At 32.0% G+C, this 22150-nt stretch overlaps 1 protein-coding gene across 2 annotated transcripts in view; it reads right to left on the minus strand.

Moving 5' to 3' along the window:
- Positions 1-22150, minus strand: part of LOC118181390 (cullin-4A-like) — a 201322-nt gene that overhangs the window by 101705 nt on the left and 77467 nt on the right. For both annotated transcript variants that reach the window (XM_085807730.1, XM_085807729.1), the window contains exon 5: positions 12602-12764. In XM_085807730.1, the coding sequence (XP_085663856.1) occupies positions 12602-12764 (163 nt within the window). The remainder of the gene's footprint in view (positions 1-12601; positions 12765-22150) is intronic.

The following is a 22150-nucleotide window of genomic DNA, read 5'->3' on the forward strand; positions in this document are numbered from 1 at the left end:
ACCAGGAAAGAAACAAGCTGAACTCATATTATGATCATTATACAAAAATACTACAATCACTATGCAAAGGGGAGTATATCAAGATAACCATTGGAAACCAGCAAATTGTAAAAAAGTATATAAGATATAGATCAAATATACTATGATCAGGGAAAGCAGTATTTGGAAGAAATCAAATGTTAGACATACCTAAAGAAAAAGGTACTTTTCCATTTTGCTGGCACAGGTGATAAAGTCGCCAAAAATGGTACAAACAATGCCAAACGGAATATCTTCGTTGGTAACCTTTTCCGCCTCATTTTCAAAACAAGTCACAGCCATTTCTTATAAGACTGACTGTTTCTTTGAATATTGGTATACAATTACATAGAATTTTTACCACATAGTTCAATTTTATGCCATAAGGCCATTCGCGGTAATTAAGTCAATTAGGATGCAATCACACCGCTCACCCGAAGGCAAAAATGTAGAAAAAGTAAAGTCAAGGGTTAAATTCATAATTTCTAATGAGAATGCACTAGCGAAGTAAAGCACTGCTGTTTTACATAATTTCTGAGTAAGCTTTCGTATGAATTGAAATAATTCTTGCATTTAAACCTGCATTCCATATTAAGATTTAACTTGAAATTAATGTAGATAATTACTGAGAGGGATTAGATTTTCGTAGCGTAGTTTATGAGAGATGGCATCACTTGGGGTCACATGATATGACCGGTGAATCAAGATATTGTACCACGAAAGCACAGTAAATTCTTAAACTGTCTCATTACAAATTTATTGTCTATATTTATTGCCTTTTTACAAAATTTTAAACGAAATTAAGATGTTCAAATTGAAAAAATTCTTAGAACTAACATTTGTTAACATTTTTTTTTATGTGTATATTGTGTGTTGTTGCCAATTAAGTCTGCTTGGCGAGATTTGCGCCAGCGAAACAGAAAAGTACCGAAACAGTTCAGTTTCTGAAAAGAGTATGAGAGGTATATAACAAGCAGCTACCACAAAGAAAACAGATGTAAACAAATGATTCCAGATTTTCTCAAGAGCAGATTAACTACCTTACTCCATAAGTTGGATGTAAGCGACAGTGAGCAAAGAACTAGAAGTGAGAGAGTGATTAGAAAGTCAGCCAGGTTTTTTTTTTTTTTTTTTTGAAAAAAATTTTGAACTTTATAAAAAAGGGGGAAGATGTAAAATTTTGTGTTCAGTAACGTAAATGGCCATATTTAACATTTAGTTTTTAGTAACTTACAAACGGCAAAAAATTTGAATGTATGTAAAAACAGAACTATGGTAGTATAGCAGTTCTGTATAATATTTAATATCCTATGTTTATAAATAAATAGTTCAGAGAGTTAAATCACATTCTCTTTATTTTATATTGTAACCTTAATATTGTAGAGTGGAACTAGAGTTGCTAAAGTGACATCACTGCTCGTTGAACAGTGATGTTCAGCAGTTCTCAACCTTTTGACTAAACGTGTACTATCTAAACAAAAAGTAAAAATCCTTTGTACCAACACTACATTTTACGATTAGTTTTCAATTTCTCAATAGAAATATTAAAATATATATATATTTTTCCATTTGCACAACCTATTAAATATTGGTATTAAATATGAACACAAAAATATTAGATTAAAAACTGGTTAACATTATAATTATTAAAATTTAAGTTATAATGGTTTAATTCTAAAATTTAGTGCAAAATTTTGACTTTGTTAAGAGGAATCAATTTTTTTATGTCTGGTCGTATTTCACTTAGTTTTAACCGTAAATTAAGACCCACTTTTAATTTTGTTCTGTATTTATTTTTCAAATATAACATGGAAGAAAATCCTTGTTCACACAAATTAGTTGTGTAAGAAGCAATAAAAATGTAATAGCTTTATTTCACACATCTTTAAATTCTTTTTTTCGGTTAAGCCAAAAGTTAAGAAGTTTGCCATTTTTGAAATCTTCAGTTAGAGTTCAGTCTCAGGAAGTTTCTATCAACTGTTCTATTTCTTCACAAAATGAAATTATATATTATGAAATGTACTGGTGCAGTGAGATAGCTTCCCCATAAAGCAGTTTTAGGGCTTCCATCAAATGGCAAGAGAAGGCAGGGTTGCCACATATGGCGACAAAATTGGCAATATACCATGGACGAATGAAGAACCGTCTGAAACGAATTCTTACCGGTTTAGCCCAGAATGTTCTCGAACACAAGCCGAAAGCTATGTAAATCCTAGTGGTCCACAGTCAGTTAGTGTTTGTGTACCTCATCTAGCGAGCTGATAGTCAGTCATTGAGCGAGTATCTCAAAGTCTAGCGCCGAGTTGGTCATCGAGAGTCTTTTAGTGCATCGTCGAGTTTTGTCTTAGACTGTGCTGAGTCAAGAGCTATACTCTTGTGTATCGTCGAGTGCATCGCGTGGAGAGTCTCGAAAGCACATGGAGTTTTGAGAATGACCAAGCAGAGTTGGGAGCTGTACTTGGGTGCTTTGCAATGAAGCTGTCTCCACTGTTATTGTCTGACAGCGTGAAGGCTGTGTCGCTGAACGTGTCAGCGTGTTTATAACAGTTCGACGATTGTAAAAGTGATTTTGAGATATCTGATTAATATTGGTAAATAAAGTGTGTTTCAATACTTCATCAAGTGTCGTTATTCATTCCAAATCTGCAAACCCCGTACAAACGTGAATGAAGAAAAGAACGTAACAATATATATATTTGAACAAAATGGATTTCTAATCAAATATTCTTTTTCATAATTCTTGGGAAAATACATGTTGAAATTCAAGGTGTTCAAATTCAAGCATATGCTGATGATCACGAGATCAAAACATCAACAAATTCAAAATAGAGGACATCATGCCTTGAATAAACTATCAGAATGGGCAACTACAAGCAAGTTTAGTTTTTCACCAGAGAAATCTAGTTCAATGTTCATTACAACTAAAAAGAGAAGCTCTGCCTATTCTGCCCAAACCATAAAATTGGATGGCATCACTATTAAACGTCCAAAGCAAATAAAATACTTGGGAGTCATCATAGATGAGTGCCTAACCTGGCTTGCCCATCTGGACTATATTAAAATAGAGGCTTGCAAAATTATTAATAACCTTATGAAATTTCCTGGCTTGTCCATCCAAAGCAGTGATGAAAGAATTATATAAAAGAGCAATTGAAAGGACAGCAGTTTATGCTTGTGCAGCTTGGTGGTATCTGCCAATGGTAAAAATGCGAAACAAGGCTAATACTATTCAAAGAGTGGCTTAACCATGACTAAAAGTTATAAAACAGTTCCAACGTCGGCTCTGCAAATATTGGCAGGCCTTATTCCACTAGACATTAAACTAGATCAGGAAAGTGCAATTTAAAGAACTAAAAGAGGTTGGTCAGACTTCTCTTTTGAAGATATTAACTTTCCCAAAGAAGATCTCGACTTTCAGTTGACTAAATGGTACACCCACTCAGCGAGGATAAAGACCTATGAATGGAACGACCATCTCCCCATTAAGAAAGAAATTGAATTATTTACCGATGGGTCAAAGAATGATGAAGGCACAGCAGCCGGATTCTGTGTCTATTGGAATGGCATCTTACAAGCAGAGCACTCTTACAAATTAGATAAAAATTGCTCCGTTTATCAAGCGGAAACACAAAACACAAACAAGCGTTGAAATCAGCTCTACTATGGCTAAGAAATCATAAGCAAAAAGCCCAACTATACACGGATAGCCAAGTAGTTTTAAAATCTCTGGCAAAGTTTGATATTCTAAACTCAGAAATTATAGAAGTTAAAAAGCTCCTATTTATTACTAAAGCAAAATTACACTAGATATGAGGTCACTGTGGTGGTTACTGGGGTAACGAGAAAGCAGACGAACTTGCAAAGAATGGAATATTATCTACTAATCGTATTAACTGCAAAATCCCATTCAGCACGATAGTGCGTAAAGCTAAAGAGCAAGCTCTCATTTTGTGGCAATGCCGATGGAAAGAAGAAGACACAGGCAGATCTACTTTCAAGATTCTCCCTAAAGTAGCAGAAAGAAGACACTTCAATGACTTCTTTATCAATCAAATCTTACCAAATCACGGAGTCTTTCCCTGTTATTTTAATAGATTCAAGATTCAAGATTCACAAAATCGATGTTCTTGTGGCTTAGATTCTGCGGATGCGCTTCATATAATAATAGACTGCCCCAGCTTGGACAGTAAACGCAGAGAACTCTTTCCATAAAATTTGAACTTCGACTTATTTTGTAAACTTCTTTTAGAAAAGGGTCAAATCATGTCAAAATTCATGGAATTTCTGTATAACAATGAAAATAAAATTTATGTTTAAATAGCATAACAGGGTTCATAGCCACATTTTAGTTAAAAAAATAAGCACCTATAAGCACTTTTCAAGCACATTTTAAGAAAAAAATAAGCACCTGTCTAATTACATCATACACAACTGCATAACCTTAAAAATTAGACTTGTAATTTAAAATATGAGAAATGCAGTATTATTAAGAGAGAATAAGCATTACCTCAACCATGGAAAATAATTACTTTTTTTTTGTTTTCAATTTTAAATAAAAGTTCAATTTACAGATCTAGTTTACAATGAGAGAAAAAAATAACTATGCAGAACTAAACTGTATTACAAGATTTAATGATGAAATTTCAGTTCAAAATAGAGAAAATAAATAATAATAAGGCATATTTATTGTATTCGTTTGGAACCTAATAATAAATACAATTTATTTTTCCACTCATATTAATATTTAAATAATTTAAATCTAAACTCTGAACATTTTGTAAATTTTCACTGTATATCAGTTTTCCCTTAACAGATATTGCAAGCAAAGTAATTTAAGTAAAAAAGAGGAACATTTCTGAAATCAGAAGACAGAAATTTGCTATATGCAGTCATCCTTTAACAGTAAAAGCTTAACTAACCCGCATACTTGGAAATTGATGAATATTCGGACAGTCGAGCGTAACTTGAAAAAGAGGAGCGGAGGGGGCAGACTGTAGCCGATCTTTAGATTTTTCCGCTAAATAAATGCTTTTGACATTTCGATATGTGCATCATATAAAAATAAACCAACAGAACTAAAAAATATTCTGCTTAGCAAGCACAGTAAAACTCTTTTAAATGTTCATAAACAAATCTCGGACTGAACATCAAAATTAATTATCTCTTCAAAATATCGCAAGCGTTATTGCACAATACGTGTGCCGTAATTCTTTTCTACGTGATATTGTGCAATCGGAATCAACAACTGCCGGTATTAGGAGAATAAAGAACTAAACAACTGGCATGTTTTTCATTCTAATTTTCAACAGACGGCATTAAATTTCGGAATAGAAACATTCTTTGCTTGGGTTGGTAGACCGCAGAACTTTTAGTCCTATTCAATCCAGATTGGAAAGTGAAAAAAAAAGGGCCCGTTGCTTGTTTTGCAGCGAACTGTAACAGTTTCAATATTCAAGATTTTGCGGAGAAAGGGGAGACCTCCCAACCTTCGTATGTATTGGCCAAAAAAATGGAATTATTGTCACTATTCGATTACTTTCCCTTTATTTAAGCCATTCCGAATATTATTCTTTAGAAAGCTAATCTGTGTTAAAACACAACCATTTTTGGAAGTTTACGATACTTCAGCAGTTACTGCAACTATGTTATTATAAACATTTATACATATGCTCATAATATAAGCATAACGATCATAATAAACACGAATATAAACTAATCAAGCAGAACGAGAATGCAAATTTTTAAGATCTTGATAGAAATTCAAATGTGTGTAGTATTTGGGTGGGAGGAAATGAATGCTGAATGTACCGGAATTTTCGACCAATAGAACGACGAGCACCTGTCTGTACTTTTCGCGCACACCAAAGGTTATGTTTATGCAGAGAAAGGGGGAAAAGCTATTTCTGGGAGTATGATTCACCATCTGACATTCCATATTAGGAAGAAAAGTTGTTTATTTAGTTTCGGTTTTGGTATGGGGAAAAATAGCACGTTCATTAAAAAAAAAGCACTAAAAGCAAAAAATAAGCACTAAAAACAAAAAAATAAGGGCTTTAAAGAAAAAGTAAGCACCTATAAGGGCCTTTATATTTTATTTTCGAATATAAGGACTTATAAGCACTTATAAGGACCACTACGATCCCTGCATAATACTTAATGGTATAAAATGTTTATGCATGATTTTTCATATTTATTACAAGTTTAAAAGCGTTATGATGTGTAACCTTGGATTGTATATTATACTCTACTGTATCATTGCATTAATCCTATAACACTATCATATTTTTGAAAGTAACTATAAATTATTTGATATATAGATCTGATTAACGTAATCTTTGTATTAATGTATTATAAAAGACGTTGGTAAGGCCAACACATCCTTTAGTCAGAGGACCTAAAAATTTATCACTAGGACTTAAATTTCTCGATATTTCATTATTATCTTTTAGCTATTGCTGGATTCTTAGTAACTTTTTGGCCTATGGCTCTGGTGATACCTCTGCACTGAGGTGAGGACCGGATATTCCATTTTCATGTTATAAAACATTATATAAAAGGTAATTACAAACAATATCTCAATGAACCTGATATTCATTATGCTATGTGAATTACATTGTTTGAGGCAAAGATAATGCTATTTTTACAATTTAACTGTTTCCATTTGATGTGTATTAGTAACGGTGCTTATCTCCAGCATTGCTAGACTGAGTTAAGATTGTGCACCATAGTAATAATAGTTACACCAATCTTACATGGAAGGTAATGTGCAGTTAACATGTTTGCAGCATTTCATGTTTAACCACATTTAGATACACATTTCGGCAGTGAGATAACACAAAGGAAAGGAATAGGTATTTCATTGCTGGCATCAGCTTTGGAAGCTTGGTAAGAAATAAAAATTATGGGTTAAAACCCACTGAGGAATGCATCGTAAATCATAATAAATAAGCATTAATGTGTAGAGGAATATATTTTTCTTCATGCACAAGCATGTAAATGAACTTAAGATTATGAAAGTGCTGCGTTAAGACTATGAAACAAACATTCCCCCCAATACAAAGCATTTCAGAAAAGTAAAAATCACTGAAACCAAAAAAGGGGCAGGGAAATAGTACTCTAATCCTTGAAGGTCTATCTATGGATTACAAAAATGCAGAACTATGCTGGGGAATGAATTCTATGCACCCTTTGGGGTAATCTAAAGATAATTTACATCATCTTTTGCAAACAGTCCAACATTTTGAAACATTCATCTCAGGTTTGAATGTTACACTACATGTTAATCTAAATATTATCAATAATGTTGAGACCTGAGCAAAATGTGCCTATTTGATGATATGATACTCATATGAGTATTCCTCACACTCTAATTAGGCAGCTGTGGACAGGTTGGTTGATAGTGTTGCCTTGTAAGAAAACAAATCCACTAAACTGAATGTATGACATGAATAGATGGGTGTAGAACATTTCAGATGTTAATACAAGATTCACTGGTCACAAATTTTATAGATACATGAGGAGGGATCCTAATTCATGCCAGCTGAACAGATCCCATGCCATTACTAAGCTAACACTAGCCAGTACAAATGACATGCCATATACATTAATTCAATAAGGTTCTTTCCACATGCACTGCTCTATTTGTCCAAGCTATTTAGAAATGCAATTGCCAGACCAGACTCTTCATTTTCAGTGTATCAGCTGCCATGTTCAATAGGGCAAATAAAGACAGCCCTTTGTCACAAAGCCTCTCACACTGGGCATCAGAGATTAAATAAAGCCCATAGCATGTAGGAAACATTGTGTAGTCCTCCCACCTCATGTGGATACATGCTTATTGCTTGAAGTGATTCTTGACAGACACATCTCTAATGATCCTATAATTTTTGATGGCTTGAATGCTATGAACATTCAACATTTTACTGGCACTCTTCTGTTCAATATATATCTTTGAAGCATTTAAAATCCAAACTTTGTTATCTCCAAAATGGTATGAACCATCCCATGAGCACTTACCAATACACCTTTAAGAAAATCACTTAACTCATGATAACCTGTCATCTGCACTTCACAATCATCTTCAAGCTTGCATAAATGCCTTTTACTATATACTGTTGTTCACAGATGAAATCATTTACAAAAGTGATACTGCTATGTATTCTGAATGGGATCATCAGTGAGAATAAGAGGCTTCAGGACAACCTATCTCATGACAGATGCCTCTGTGGAGAGGAGGGAGACTGCTACATAATCAGAACACACACACACAAAAAGCTATGAAAAGCTGATAGAGTGATTCTATTTTTTCAAGAATATAATCTAGTAAAAACTACCAGAGTTGAAAAGTCTCTTACTTGCTGTTCAGTATTTTTAACAATACTGTGGATTTATCAATAATTTTCATGCTAGATGCTGGAGCAATATATTAAAAAATACGATACCCCTTGCACCTTTCTGCAACTAGGACTGAAGTACTCATGCTAATCACATTTCACTATCAAATGAGAATAAAAATTTAAAAAATGGACCTGCAATGACTGGTCTGGGATGACCTGGTTTTGACAAATCTCTTTCTGTTGAGAATAATGTTAAATGGTTAAGTATTACCTCAGTATGCACTACAATACACCATAAGACAAAAACAAAGTATACAAGAAAATAATATTCCTTAGGTAATTTTTTCGCTAAGAAGCACTAAATAGTTATATTCAGAAAAATTCAACATTTAGTACCTATATTAAACATATTCCATATAGATCTGCTAATGATTAGAAAACTATCTATACCTGCTAATGTTTAATGGTTTTCTTATCTATGTCTTAATATAATTTACTATGCCTATAATGGCACGTTTGGTTAAGAATGACTTACAAAACATAAGAAAGAGTTTTTTTTTTATACTTCAAAGCTGTTTTAGTGACACATACAGAAACTAGATATTAAGTAATTTTGAATCTCTGGTGTGTAACAGAATATTATCTATCACACATATGAAAGTTATTAATAAAGATTACTCCCTAAGGAAAAAAAAACACTGTTGTGAATACCCTATTGGGAGATGTAGAGTTCAAACTATTATAAAATTAGCAATTAATAAAAACAACTTGTGCACGCAATCTTGCAGAAGAGACAATAAAATAATAATCAGTAAGTAATTATTGCTGAGTTCCCGGAAAAAGACTTTTGAAGGCAAATTAGTTCTTCTCTATAAAACCAACAAGTTGGAGACCTCATTTACTTTTATCCCCTCACAAGTTTGAATGCATTAAAATCAAATTTAATTAAAAAATATTCATCAAACTAATTCAACTTATTTCATACATATCACAAAAATTCCGACACAATCTGATTAAAAAAATTGAAATAAAAACCTACATTTCGGGCAAATATTGAATAAACTAAATGCTGGTCTAAACATGTGAACCAAAATACACAAAAGCTGAATATTAAGTTAAAAAAAAAACCTGCAAACTAAAATCACATATTTATTTACAACATGAAAAAGTAAAAATACGCTCTTTTAAATAAACAAGTGTAAAACTAGGGCCATAAACAAAATTTTTTTGCGAAATCATTATAGAACCTCAGTAATTAGCAATTTTCAAAAATCAAATACGCCAAGTAGTAGTAGTGCCCCACCCGGTTGCATTTTTATGATTGTAATATAGAAGGCTAGGAAAGATTCATTTGGCATACATAGTGAAGGTACAGAAAAATTATCTCTATGAGGAAGAGAATCTTAAAATAGTTGATACAAGTATTGGTGCTAAATAAGAAATTTATCAAAAATTATTTTGGCTAAAAGTCAATGAAACAGAATTAATTACATTCAAAAATCTTCACTCAATATCAGCTACTACTGAGATTTTTAAATAGGCTATGTTAATAATAGTACATAAATACAATCTGCCTTATCCTTCTTGCAGTTAAGGGTAATATCATCATTTTGTTATTAGTTTAAAGATTACATTTGATAGTTAATGCCAGATTTCTTAAGAAAAAAGCGAATGAACTTTGTAGGAGTTATTTTTCAGGAGAATTTCTGTAAGCAAAATTAACTCATTTTTGAACTATCTTCATAGAAATATTTTTTATCCTAGTAATTTAATTACAAAGCGTTTTAGCTTTTACTATTTTGGACAAGTCGGTATGACAATTAAAGAGTTTAATATTTGCAAAGTTAAATTCTTTTCTTTTATTAAGTTGTTTAATTTTAGTGTGGTTAATTGTAAATATAGACATTCTATTTCTTGTTGACTTTTGCTGGTCTTTTTGAGAATTAAGCACAATGGGTAAATTGTGAATTTTCATTGTTATTGTATCATTTAAGTATTTGCAAACAGCTGCAAGCAGTCTTGTCTAGTGATTGTTAAAATTGAAATTCTTCAGTAAATAAGTACAGATTACAAATTTGCGTTAAGTAATTGGATCCCATTGGGATTCTGCTTATTTGCTTGATAATAACCTTATCAAATTGAATATAGTTAAGAAAGAATGTCCAACTTAAGAAATCTTTCCATTTGTCTTCTGTTAAAATTGCAAGCATTTCAGGAAATAAGTGTGGAAATAATAGCAGACTACTGAAGATTTCTTTTAATGGTAGAGTAGTATACAAGTTTCCAAAATCACTGAGGTTAATTCCCTTAATTTCAAGCTTTTTAATAGCATTAGTAACTGGAAGGGGGTTATTAAGGATCTAATAATAACTGTGATCTATGCGTGATGCTTTATGAATAACTGAAATATTTTTTTAAGCTTGAGGGCAAATAAGTAGTGAATATTCTTTTTATTAGTCCCATTTATTTTTATTAGTTCCATTTTCTTTTTATTAATGTCCATCTAAATTTCAGTGGTGTCTTGTGGAATTTGGGTAAAGCATAAAGGTTAGAAAATCTGTTGCAGTCTGGTGGTATTGAAATTTTAAGTCTGCGGTGAAAAGACAAGTTTGTTGACAATAGAGACTTTGCAATGGTTTTTTTGTTAATTGGTTCATTAAATTCTGTTTCAATTAGTTGGCTGTAAATTATTTTCTGGTGGTACTGAAGGTAATATTCACTTTATCTATTTTGGTTACTGTAAATTTCTGTTTAACCTCATTAATTTTATGTGAATTTCGGTTGACATTGCTTGTGAAATTGAACCTTTTGAGATTAAGGTTGATTTTGTTAAAAACTCCTTTCCAGTCTAAGAAAGTATTATTTGGAAGACTGAGTTTAGAGTCTGTTTTAATAATAAATTCATTGAGGTTATTCTTTGCTAATTCTCGTGACTAGCCTGAATTTAGTACCAAGTTTCATCAGATTTCTTAATTGTAGGTTAGAGACCATATCCACATTTCCTGTGACCATGTGCTGATAATAAGCATCCAAAAGTTAGAAATTCAATTTCTTTGCAATATCAAATTGATTTAGTGTCCAGTTCATGATGGTTACTGCGCTAGTAAGCATTTTTTTTAATACTTAAAAAAATCTGAGTGTGAGTATTAACTGCAGGGAAGTTATGTTGACAACTCTTGAAGATATTACCGTAATTAATTTTGTCAAACAGATGATGCAGGAAGTTTTACTGGAGTTATTTTGTGTCCTGCCAATTAAAATTTCCAAAATTTCAGTACTAGGTTCTTAATTATATGGTAACCTTCATATGTCATTAAAAATGTTTTTTAATGACATATGAATACCTTATACATGTTTCTTTTTTTGAATCACACATGAATACCTTATACCGATTTCTTAATCTTTACAAAATTCATAAATAAAAGTTATCATTGAAGGTGTGTAACCAATTAAGAAGAGATTTTTGAAACAGTCAATTTTTAATTTTAGGAACAATGTCCAAAACCTGAATATAAATATTATTCATTAAGTCATTAAGTCATGAAAATAAAAATATACTAATTCTGTTGTAGTCTGACTAACAGTTGGTATATCGGTTACTTTTTTAAAATTTTAATGTGCAACCTACAACTATCATTTCCAAGACTAAGATTGCTTTTGGTCAGTCCTATGTATTTTAAATTACATGTGTTGCAACTAATAAGGAATATACAACAGAAGGTTTTCGAAAGAAACTGTTGCTTGGTAGCTAAGGAATATACAACAGAAGGTTTTCGAAAGAAACTGTTGCTTGGTAGCTAAGTTATTAAGCGGCGTAGCATTAAATTTACAAATAAATCATTTTGAATTATAATATTTTTTAAATTCAAAGCGGGAGTCCGAGCCATTCATATAAGTAATGAGGGAGCAAGCCTAAATTACTATTTAGCTTTTAAAGGAAAAACTAAAAACTAAATTTTCTAGAGATGATCAAAAGTGGAAAGAATGCTAAGAAGATAGCATGATTTAACTCATAAAGTAAAAAAAAAAAAAAAAAAAAAAAAAAAAAACTTTCAAGAACAAATTCTAGCACTTATGCAACTAAGAATATTAATTTAAAGTTACATTTTCAGTAGAGATTATCCCCCAGGGAAAAAGGAAAAGAATTTCTTACATTATTTTGTGTATTGCATATATGAAACATATAATAATGTAAGAACTACAAAAACAATAAAACACTTATAAATATAAGAAAACATGATACTTACTTGTAAATCTGATAACATGCGCGATAAATTTTTAAGCAATCCTTTATCAACAGTTTCTCCAGTCCTTTCTTTCTCAATTAGCTGTAATAAGCCATCAACTGTCTTATTCTGAACTAAGCTATTTGATATAATATGTGTGCGAAACATGTCCAAACCCAAATCCCTAAAATTTAAATACACATATTTACAATCTAAAGCAAAAATAAAACGCTGCATAACAAACACTATAACAATGTAGAAGTAAAATTAGAAATATTACAGGAAAAATAATGCAGAATTTAAATTGAAGTGTAAAATATACATCGCAAGAACAGTTATAATTTCAAAATATTTCTGTGCATCCAAGGTAACACATTAACTTAGAATTTTTAAGGTAAGAAGAAATTACATTGCTATTAAAACTTCATAAATTTTACAACAAATCAAATTCACACACATTTACAAATGAACAATTTGCACATTAAAATGAATTTATTGTTAACAGAAATAGTGTTCATTATTACACAAAGATTTTTGGAATAGTTAATAACCACTAGTGGTTTTTCATTTTATGTTGCACTCTCAGTTTAAGCAACATTTGGATTAAAGTTCTACAAAAAACTGCTCTCTAACAGCAGAAACTTCTTGTCACTGGATTAGTATAGTCAAATACTGAAAATCTGCCAACTCCTGAAAACTGCATTGCCTCTCAAAATATAAACATTCAACTTTTAGGTTTCAGAAATCGCTACATAAAACTGCTACAGAACAAAATACTGAAGAAAAATATTTACTAATGACATAATTACCAAAAAATAATGAGTCGTAACAGAAATATCACAGCCAGAAATACCAAATTATTGACATCATGGTAAAAGTTTTTCCCCCTCCAATCTGTATCGAGGTTAAAAAATTCACTCAATTTTTCTTTCAAGTTCACGATTCACGTTGGATTTTGTTACTTCACAAGATTGCTTAATGCTGCCTTTCCATCCTCCAGATATTTTGTGTATAAATTAAAAATGTTTTTAATTTCAGCACCTTTTTCATACAATGACAGTTAAGAAACACATTCATAATTTTACTCCTTGCAATGCTGAAAAATGTATACATATTGCATTGACAGTAATACAAAAAGAGGAAATTTTGCAAAAGATGGAAGCAGGTACTACTCCTCAGTTTATAGCAGAATCATACGGAATTGCGACACTGATCGTGTATAATATATGGAAAAAATAAAAGAAAAGCTGTTGAATTTTACAGCAGCAGTGATTCTAATACCAGAATTCAAAACCGGAAATCTTTGCCTTAAAGCGAAATTGGCAAGCCTTGATGCTCTATTATTATACGAGTGGTTCCGGCAGCGGCAAAGGATGGGGTACCATATTTCAGGACCACTTCTGAGAGAAAATAATAAACGGATTCCTGCTGATTTATAAAACAGCAGAGGAATTTATTGATGAATTTTCTGTGTTAGTGGCAGAAGAAAATATTAGCTCAGAACAGATTTTTAATATGGATGAGAATGGACCCTTTTGGCGATATTTGCCAAGAAGGAGATTTGTGACAAGCAAAGAATGTGCACTGTCAGGGGTAAAAGAAGCTAAGGAAAGAGTTACTATTTTTGTATGCAGCAATGCAGCTGGAACTTACAAATGTAAACCAGGGGTGCTGGGTAAGAGCATCAATCCCAGAGCTCTGAAAGGAGTAAATCCTTACCTGTGATTTACAGGAATAATAAAAATTCCTGGTTCACGAAACAACTCATGACCAAATGGTTCATGGAGTATTTCGTTAAAGAGACTAGAAGGCACTGTAACAGTGTGTGGATTACCATTAAATTGCATGATTTTACTATTGTCAGACAACTGCTCTGCCTGTTCAGATGCAAACATTTAAACATGTCATAATGTCGTGGCCCTTTTTTTCCTCCAAATACTACATCATTGATCCAACTAATGGACTAGGCCATAATACACAGTATTAAATGCCACTATAAATCAGAGTTTCTGACAAAAAATTCTTTAAAGTGGCCATCATGTTTCACCTTGTGATTGATTATAAAAAAAAAATTCACCATAAAAGACTGCATTTATTTGTTAGCTGAATGATGGAATTCTGTTTCCCACACAACATTAGTAAATTCCTGGCATAATGTATGGCCATCTTCACTGTGCATTGAAACTGAGAGTGGTAAAAGTGAATTTTCTGGTTTTAGGGTCAGGGCAGCAAGGGTTAAAGCAAGAGAATTGCTTTTATATTCGAAAGAAAGAATAAATAAGGAAGCTTTGCAAGAAGAAGATATCATTGAATGGATGATGTGTTCAGATGCAGCAAAACTGGCATATCAGATGACCAATGATGAAATCATTGGCTCTATTTGCCACAGCAAGAAAACGATTCCTACACAGATAACGAATTTGATAGGAGTGAGAAAATATCTTTTAATAAGGGTTTGGAACATGGAGAAAAATATCTAAAATTTTTAGAACAATAGAACTCTGTCACAGAGCTAGAGATTATAACTCTATATATAAAAAAAAAAAAAAAATAAAAAATAAAAAAAAATTACTTTGGAGTACCCTAGAGTTTTAACACAAACCTTAATCAGAAAAATGTTTGAAACATGTAAAAAAATGAAACATTTTATGCTTTATTAATATCCCTTACATTTTATATATATGTCTCTATTGTATATGTCCTTAATGCTTTTAAATATATCTGTAATCACTACTATAGATGAATAATATAATAAATACATGCACATATAAAATAATAATTTAATGCATTTAAATAAATTAATGTAATAATGTATATAAAAATTTATTTAAATGTATCTAATATGCTTTATTTATTTTGCACTTATATTCTGAATATTATGATTTATCTTTTCTGTCCTGAAATCTGCAAAATCCTAAAATTTGCACAACTTCTTGTCTCAAGCATTGCGGATTTCTGGACTTCTACTGTACTCACTTCTTTATATGAAAATTACAGGTATTTTAATGATCTTTAAGGGCCATAAAAAATTAAGTAGCTATCAAGCAGATTGATCTGAATAAATTAAAGCAAACAGATGCAACTACCTTGAACCCTGGAAAACTATTCTGAGCATGAAACAGAAGTATGTAGCATGTATTATCATCAAACACAATCTGAGGTTAAACATAAAACAATAGTATGGATTATTATCAAATAGTCTATTATTTAACACTGAGAACATAAATCAAGTCTGAAGTCAACTCTAATAATTAAATGATGAACATTTTTGAAACTCGTATTTTAATTTACAATAGTGAAAACCTTTTTATTTTTAAAAATGCCCAGTAACACATTACAATTAAAACACTACCTAAGGAAAATTTATACATTTGCAATTTATTATATTAGTTTAAAGAAGATACTAGAACAAAATATACACTAAAAGATACAAAGCATCCATAACACTATTAAAAAAAAAAATCTGTTTAATCTAAAATTTTCTCAATATTTATATTTAATTATTTCTCCTTAACTACTTTTCTAAATTCATTTGCCTTAATAAATATTTCTACTAGTCTGAATTATTTAAAGCATTTCATAATTTGTTAACATTTTCAACAATATTTCTTTGAAGAAAAACTTTCCCTTTGCTTTACGTAATAAACTTTTTCTCTTCTATCTTTGAACTTGCAGATTTAATTAAAATCTTTTGTCGTAATAAACTGCATGTATTTACAATGAATGCGCAGAAGAACCTGTTATCTTATTCCTTCAGTAGTTTTTAATACTACTTAATACTAATTCCAGAAAACTTCATGAAATGTTAGCTTAGATATATATATGAGGAATCTTTTAATTTCCAAGCTTCAATATTTGTATTAACAAAGAAATTCCTTTCTAGAGATGCCTACCCATATGACAATCTGTATGACCAAATCAATTTTGCCATTTTACTTACTTCTGAATGAAAGAAATTAAAAACATAAAAGAAGAGAAAATAAAGGAAAGAGATCAAGAGAAAGACATCTAGGACTAAAATTAGAAAAGGTTTTAATCCTGTTGTTTTGACAGCAGCAAGACCATCTTGTTAATAAACTGTGTCAAAGTGACAACTCTAAGTTCTTTGCAAATTGTTACCAAAATGGCTGGTAGGCCTAACCACAGCTACATATTCGATCAACACAAGAAAAGCTCTAAAATTATTGCTTCAGCATGGTGCATTAATTTTTTGGTACCATTTAAATAATAAGGGCCACAATAATAAAGTATTGTAGTATTCTTGAAAGCTTTGCTTTCACTGCTTTTTTCAAAGATTCTCCAAGCAATATCATAAACTCATCACAGCCTAGCCTTACTGTAAAATAATGGTTACTTTGAGTTAATGTCATTAATACAATTTTTATTTTGTAATGAGCCTTTTCTAAATTTTTAGCCTTTAAAATACCAGTCAAATGGCAAAATTGAGGGGCGAAATTAAGACAATTCATTAAAAAACAATTTTACAGAGAAAGCTAACGCATATTTGAATACTTAAAAAAAATTATGTGGGGGGGGGAAACAGTTTCCATAAAATATTAAATAAATAACATTAATTTTGACATATGCACAGTAGCTTTTTTGCTTTTACTAAAAAGTAATTCAGAAATTATGCTTTATAATATTTATTTACCTTGTTTAAATTTGAAAATCAAGATATTTGGAAACTGAAAATAAAAGGGCACAGACACTTTAAAACATGATACAAGGCATGTTTTTTAAGTAATAAAAATTTGAAAATAAAAAGCAAACGAAAGAAAATTTCCAAAAACAAATTTATTTTTAGATTCTACATATGTTTCTCTATTTTTCAACATAGTTGCCAAGTTTGTTTAAACACTTATGTCTTAAAACTAGATTTTAAATACCCTCTTCACAGAAACTTGCCGCCTGCTCTGATAGCCAAGAAATCACAACTGTTTTCACATCTTCATTGTAGTGGTTGCCACCGAGATGATGTTTGAGATAGTGGAAAAGATCTACATTGCTGAGCACAAGGTCTGGGCTGCAGGGGGACCAAAACTTCCCATCCAAAAGAGTCCAATATAGCTCAAGTCTGAGCTGCAGTGTAAGCCCTTGCATTGTCATCGAGTAGCAAAATTCAATCAGTCAGCATGTCTCGTGTTTTGTTTTGAATCGCTCTGCATAGCTTTTGCAGGGTTTCAAAATTCCCTCAGTCAGCATGTCTGGTCTTTTGTTTTGAATGGCTTTCCATAGCTTTCACAAGGTTTAGTTGTAGGCTTTCACATTTATTGTCATTCATTGTTGCATGAAGTTGGCAAACAAACCACCATGCCTATACGAAAACACGGACGCCATGATCTTACGCTGGGACAAAGTCTGTTTGGCCTTGACCCTTGGACATCCTGTGTGTCTTTCAGCTCTATGCTTTGTTGCTTAAATTCGGGCATGATATGTGAAATTCACATTTTGTCTCCCATTGTTATTTGGCACAACACGGCGTCACCTTCTTTATTGTAAGGAGTCAAAAATTTCAGTGAACACTCAACTCAAATCTTTTGTTTTTTGGTCCTCCGTTAGGAATTTAGGGACCCAACAGGAGCACAGTTTCTTAAATCTTAAGTTTTCAGAAGCAATCTTATACCACACTGACCTAGACACTTCAGCAAATTTGTTTGAAAGAGTGCCCATGGTAAAGCATCTGTTCTCAAGAATTTTCGCTTCAGCTGAAGCCACCATATCGTCTGTGATCACAGATGGGTGACTGGAGAGACTCATCATGGACGTTGTCATGGCCAGCTTTGAAGTCTCTGACCCACTTCTGCCCTTTGCCTTCACTTATGGCAGTAATTCCGTAAACTTCACAAATATGCCGGTGAATATCTGCAGCAGACAGGTTTCTTGCCGATGAAAAATGTATGACTGACTGTACTTTGCATAGAGTGAGCAATTTGATAATCTTTGAACATTTTAAAGACACAGAACAGACCATACAGATTACCTACACAGCTACAACTGAACACAGTTGTTTTCAAGGAATGCCGGGATATAACACAAGCATTCGCTGCAGTGTGCACATCACCTATTAGTGCATACAACAAAACAGCCCTTACTTAAAAAACATGCCATGTACATGAAAATAGTAACATTTTATTATAATGCTACTTTTCTTTGTAATGCAATTTTAATATAATGCCATTATTTTAATGATAAGGCAATAACACTACTGTATTTGCTAAAAAAAAGTTGCCCACAAATCACTGAATCAGACTTTTTGCAGGTAAATTCATTTTAAAACTGCAAAAATATTGATAAGTTGGCAATGAATAACAAAAGAATTCATACTGAAGAATAGAAACAGGAGAGAAACTGTTTTTGATGCATAAATTAAGAAATGTCTATCATGACAATACACTTTATATAAACATGGTGGCAATTCGCCAAAATGACATAATTTTTAGTTGCTTTGCAAAAAACTGCAAGCAAAATTTATAAAAAATTAACTTCACTCAGAAAACTTCAAAACCAGAGTACTTACATAAAAATTAGAAAAAATTTATAAAAGATCACAGATGGCGCATCAATCAAGGGTCTCTAAATTTTGCTAGAACCTACTTACTGTCCACAGAAAAATTGCCTCAACAGCAAATCACAGTCATCAAACTTTTTTTCACGGTCTCGTTTTTTAATTTGAATAGTCATTCTTTTCATAAAGGTATGTTCTAGCTAGTCGTCCCCCCTTTTCCTAATTGCATAGGGGCAGAGGTAGTTGAACTGTTAAAAAAAATTGTAAGAGCCATGTTTATAAAAGCAACTATCACCAGGAAAGATGCCAAACAAAACTGGCACCACCTGGCATTGAGGAAACATGCTCAAACAAAAAAAAAAACCCCTCAAAGTTTAGCAACAGACCTTTTTTTGCAGTGCAGTCTTTGCAATTTGTAAATTCTGATGCCTGCTGTTTGCTCTAATTCTGCCGTTAAGTGCAGCAGCACTGATTCAACCAGCTCTGCTACCATCCTGCACCTTGTCCTGACTTAGATTCTCCTAAAAACAGATGATTTTTTAGAACATTCTCTTCATTTTGAAATGCTCTATTCATGACTTTTGTCGATATCTGCAAAGAATTTCCAGATTTACTGATCAGGGGGTTGAAGCATGACCTTCATGGGGTTTGACCTTTGAATTTTATAAAGTCATAATTTCGTCACAGTAGGTCAAAGTATGAACATAACAGAGAAATAACACTGACAGGCAACAATCTAGGCAATAACAACTGTTTTCAAAGCTTGGTTGAAAAATGAATCAGGAACTCTGAAACTTTAATTCTGGTGCAGCTAATTAATTATTCCTTGTCTACAATGTCTGTTTTTCATGGCTCCATTAAAAGCAGTAGGGTTTGAATACTAAGCATTTCATTCAAGTTCATTCAAAATATTAATTCGTGCTGAGAGCAGCAGTTGCAGTAGAGTTGGTTTGGTTTGATTTATTTGATTTACCACCTGCAGTCTATCTGCATATGGAATAAGATGCTTTCATGGAGGACTTTTTATGAGAAACTGGCTCATATCCATGCTACATGAAGAAACCATGAAAACGTTGATGGAGCAAGTCTATTCACACGGAATCAAACCCAGGTCAAACTTCCAGTTTCAGCAAATTCAGTGCTCTACAAAAAAAAAAAAAAAAAAAAAAAAAAGGGGGGGGGATGGAAATGTGAAACGAGCAAAACTTTCCAAATTTTGGCCAAAATTAAAAACTTTTAAGGATTGTATGAACTCTGCACCATTCTCTGGCATCGTTATCAGCAAATACACCATCTTTTTTTATACATGGTGCTTTTTCGTATGACCAAAATTTGATTACTTATAATTAGGCCCAAGAGGTTTAGAGTAAAACTAAGTAATTTCAAAGCGATCAAACGTAAGGATTCATAAGAAGGAAAAATTTTCCACAAAAGTGAGAAGAGTAACAACTATACTTGCAAAGAAATCAATGGCAGAAGCGAAGAGAAAAAAAAAGTATGGGTCATCTGCTGAGGAGAACAGTATTGAAACTTGAAAGTGCTAAGATTTTAGAATTTTAACAGAACTGGGAAGAACAGGATTTTTCATAGTATGTAAATTTTCAAGGACATTCCATCCACTAACCAAAGAAGGTTTGTGAATGACTTGTAGAAATAAAGTCAATTTTGGTGACAAACTATATAAAGCTACTAAAGGTTTAACTTGTTTCTGAACAAAGGATTTTTATTCCTCGATGAAAAATTTAATAGTTTCAGTTTAGCCAATATATGTGAAACCATACTAACAGGAAATGCTATACATTTCTGGCGATTAAAAGCAAAAAACGGTTCTCTAAGAATAGAATAATAAATTTTACCTATAGATGAGCAATGACATAAAAGTTTAACTTAAGGAGACTACAAGCAATTTTTATACCTGACAAAAAGATAAAAAGGGGATGACAAAATTATGCGGCTACTTCTAACAGTACAAGTTCACTATGGAAAAAGTAAGACTTCACGAATAACAAAGGGAGAAAAGTCTGCTGTCAACAACAGCCAATTACTGAGTTCTTCAGAAAGAAAAGATCCTGAACAATGAACCTTGGGACATAGAAGCAAACTATTTTTCTTTTAGTGGAGAGATGATTTTGTTCAAAATCTATGCCAATACAAATTCGCTTTTTTTTTGCCTAATTTCAATTCTATATTGATGTGCTTATCTTCCAACTATGATAATGCTTGCTTCTAATGAAGTTTATTTTTAAAAGCATTTATAAAAGTTAATCATAATTTGTGTTTTTCACTGAATACTGACTCTGATGACATTCAAGTGTTTCAAAGTTTTTTCTACACCATTCAGAACTTGGAGAAATTAGCAATTTGTATCTGGAGCTTTTAAAGCTCATTTCTGTTTGGTTTTATAGGATAATTCCTCAAGTTCATGTTGTAAGCTCCCTTTTTATCGGAAGAGTTAACACAAACAGAAGACTGCACTAAGAATTTCTTCTGCATTCAATATTCCAGCAGTTAGCTGGATCATTATCAACTTCCTTAAGTTTATACTGTAAGCTCCCTTTTTTTATCAGAAGAGTTAGCACAAACAGGAGACTGCACTAAAAATTTCTTCTACATTCAATATTCCAGCAGTAGCTGGATCGTTATCAACTTATATTCAATCTCCAAATTAATGTCAGCCACTTATATACCTAGTATCATAATTTTTGTAATCATCATTCTCAATCATATTCTCATACTTTTGAATCATTATTTACAGAAGAAATGCTTAATGTTTAGAATAATATCTTAATGAAAGTTTTTTTTGGGGGGGGTACAGCTGCTATATAGGGAGACAAGAAACACACTTCATCTGCAGACAGATCGTTTTTAGCATGAGGATGGGAAATTCAGTTTTGAAGAATTAGTACAATTTCTTGTTTTTCATATACTTTTTTTTTTAATTCCACGTTAAAAAAGTTCTTTCAACACTTAGACATTTGAGCCACTCTCATATTCAATAGATACAGTTTTAACATTTTTTATACAGCATGGATTTTCTAGTGACAAGAACTTATTTACAGTGGAAC

The sequence above is a fragment of the Stegodyphus dumicola genome, chromosome X1 (genome assembly GCF_044657685.1).
Source record: "Stegodyphus dumicola isolate Sdum_Otavi_A_Nest chromosome X1, ASM4465768v1".
In the NCBI taxonomy this organism is placed as follows: domain Eukaryota; kingdom Metazoa; phylum Arthropoda; class Arachnida; order Araneae; family Eresidae; genus Stegodyphus; species Stegodyphus dumicola.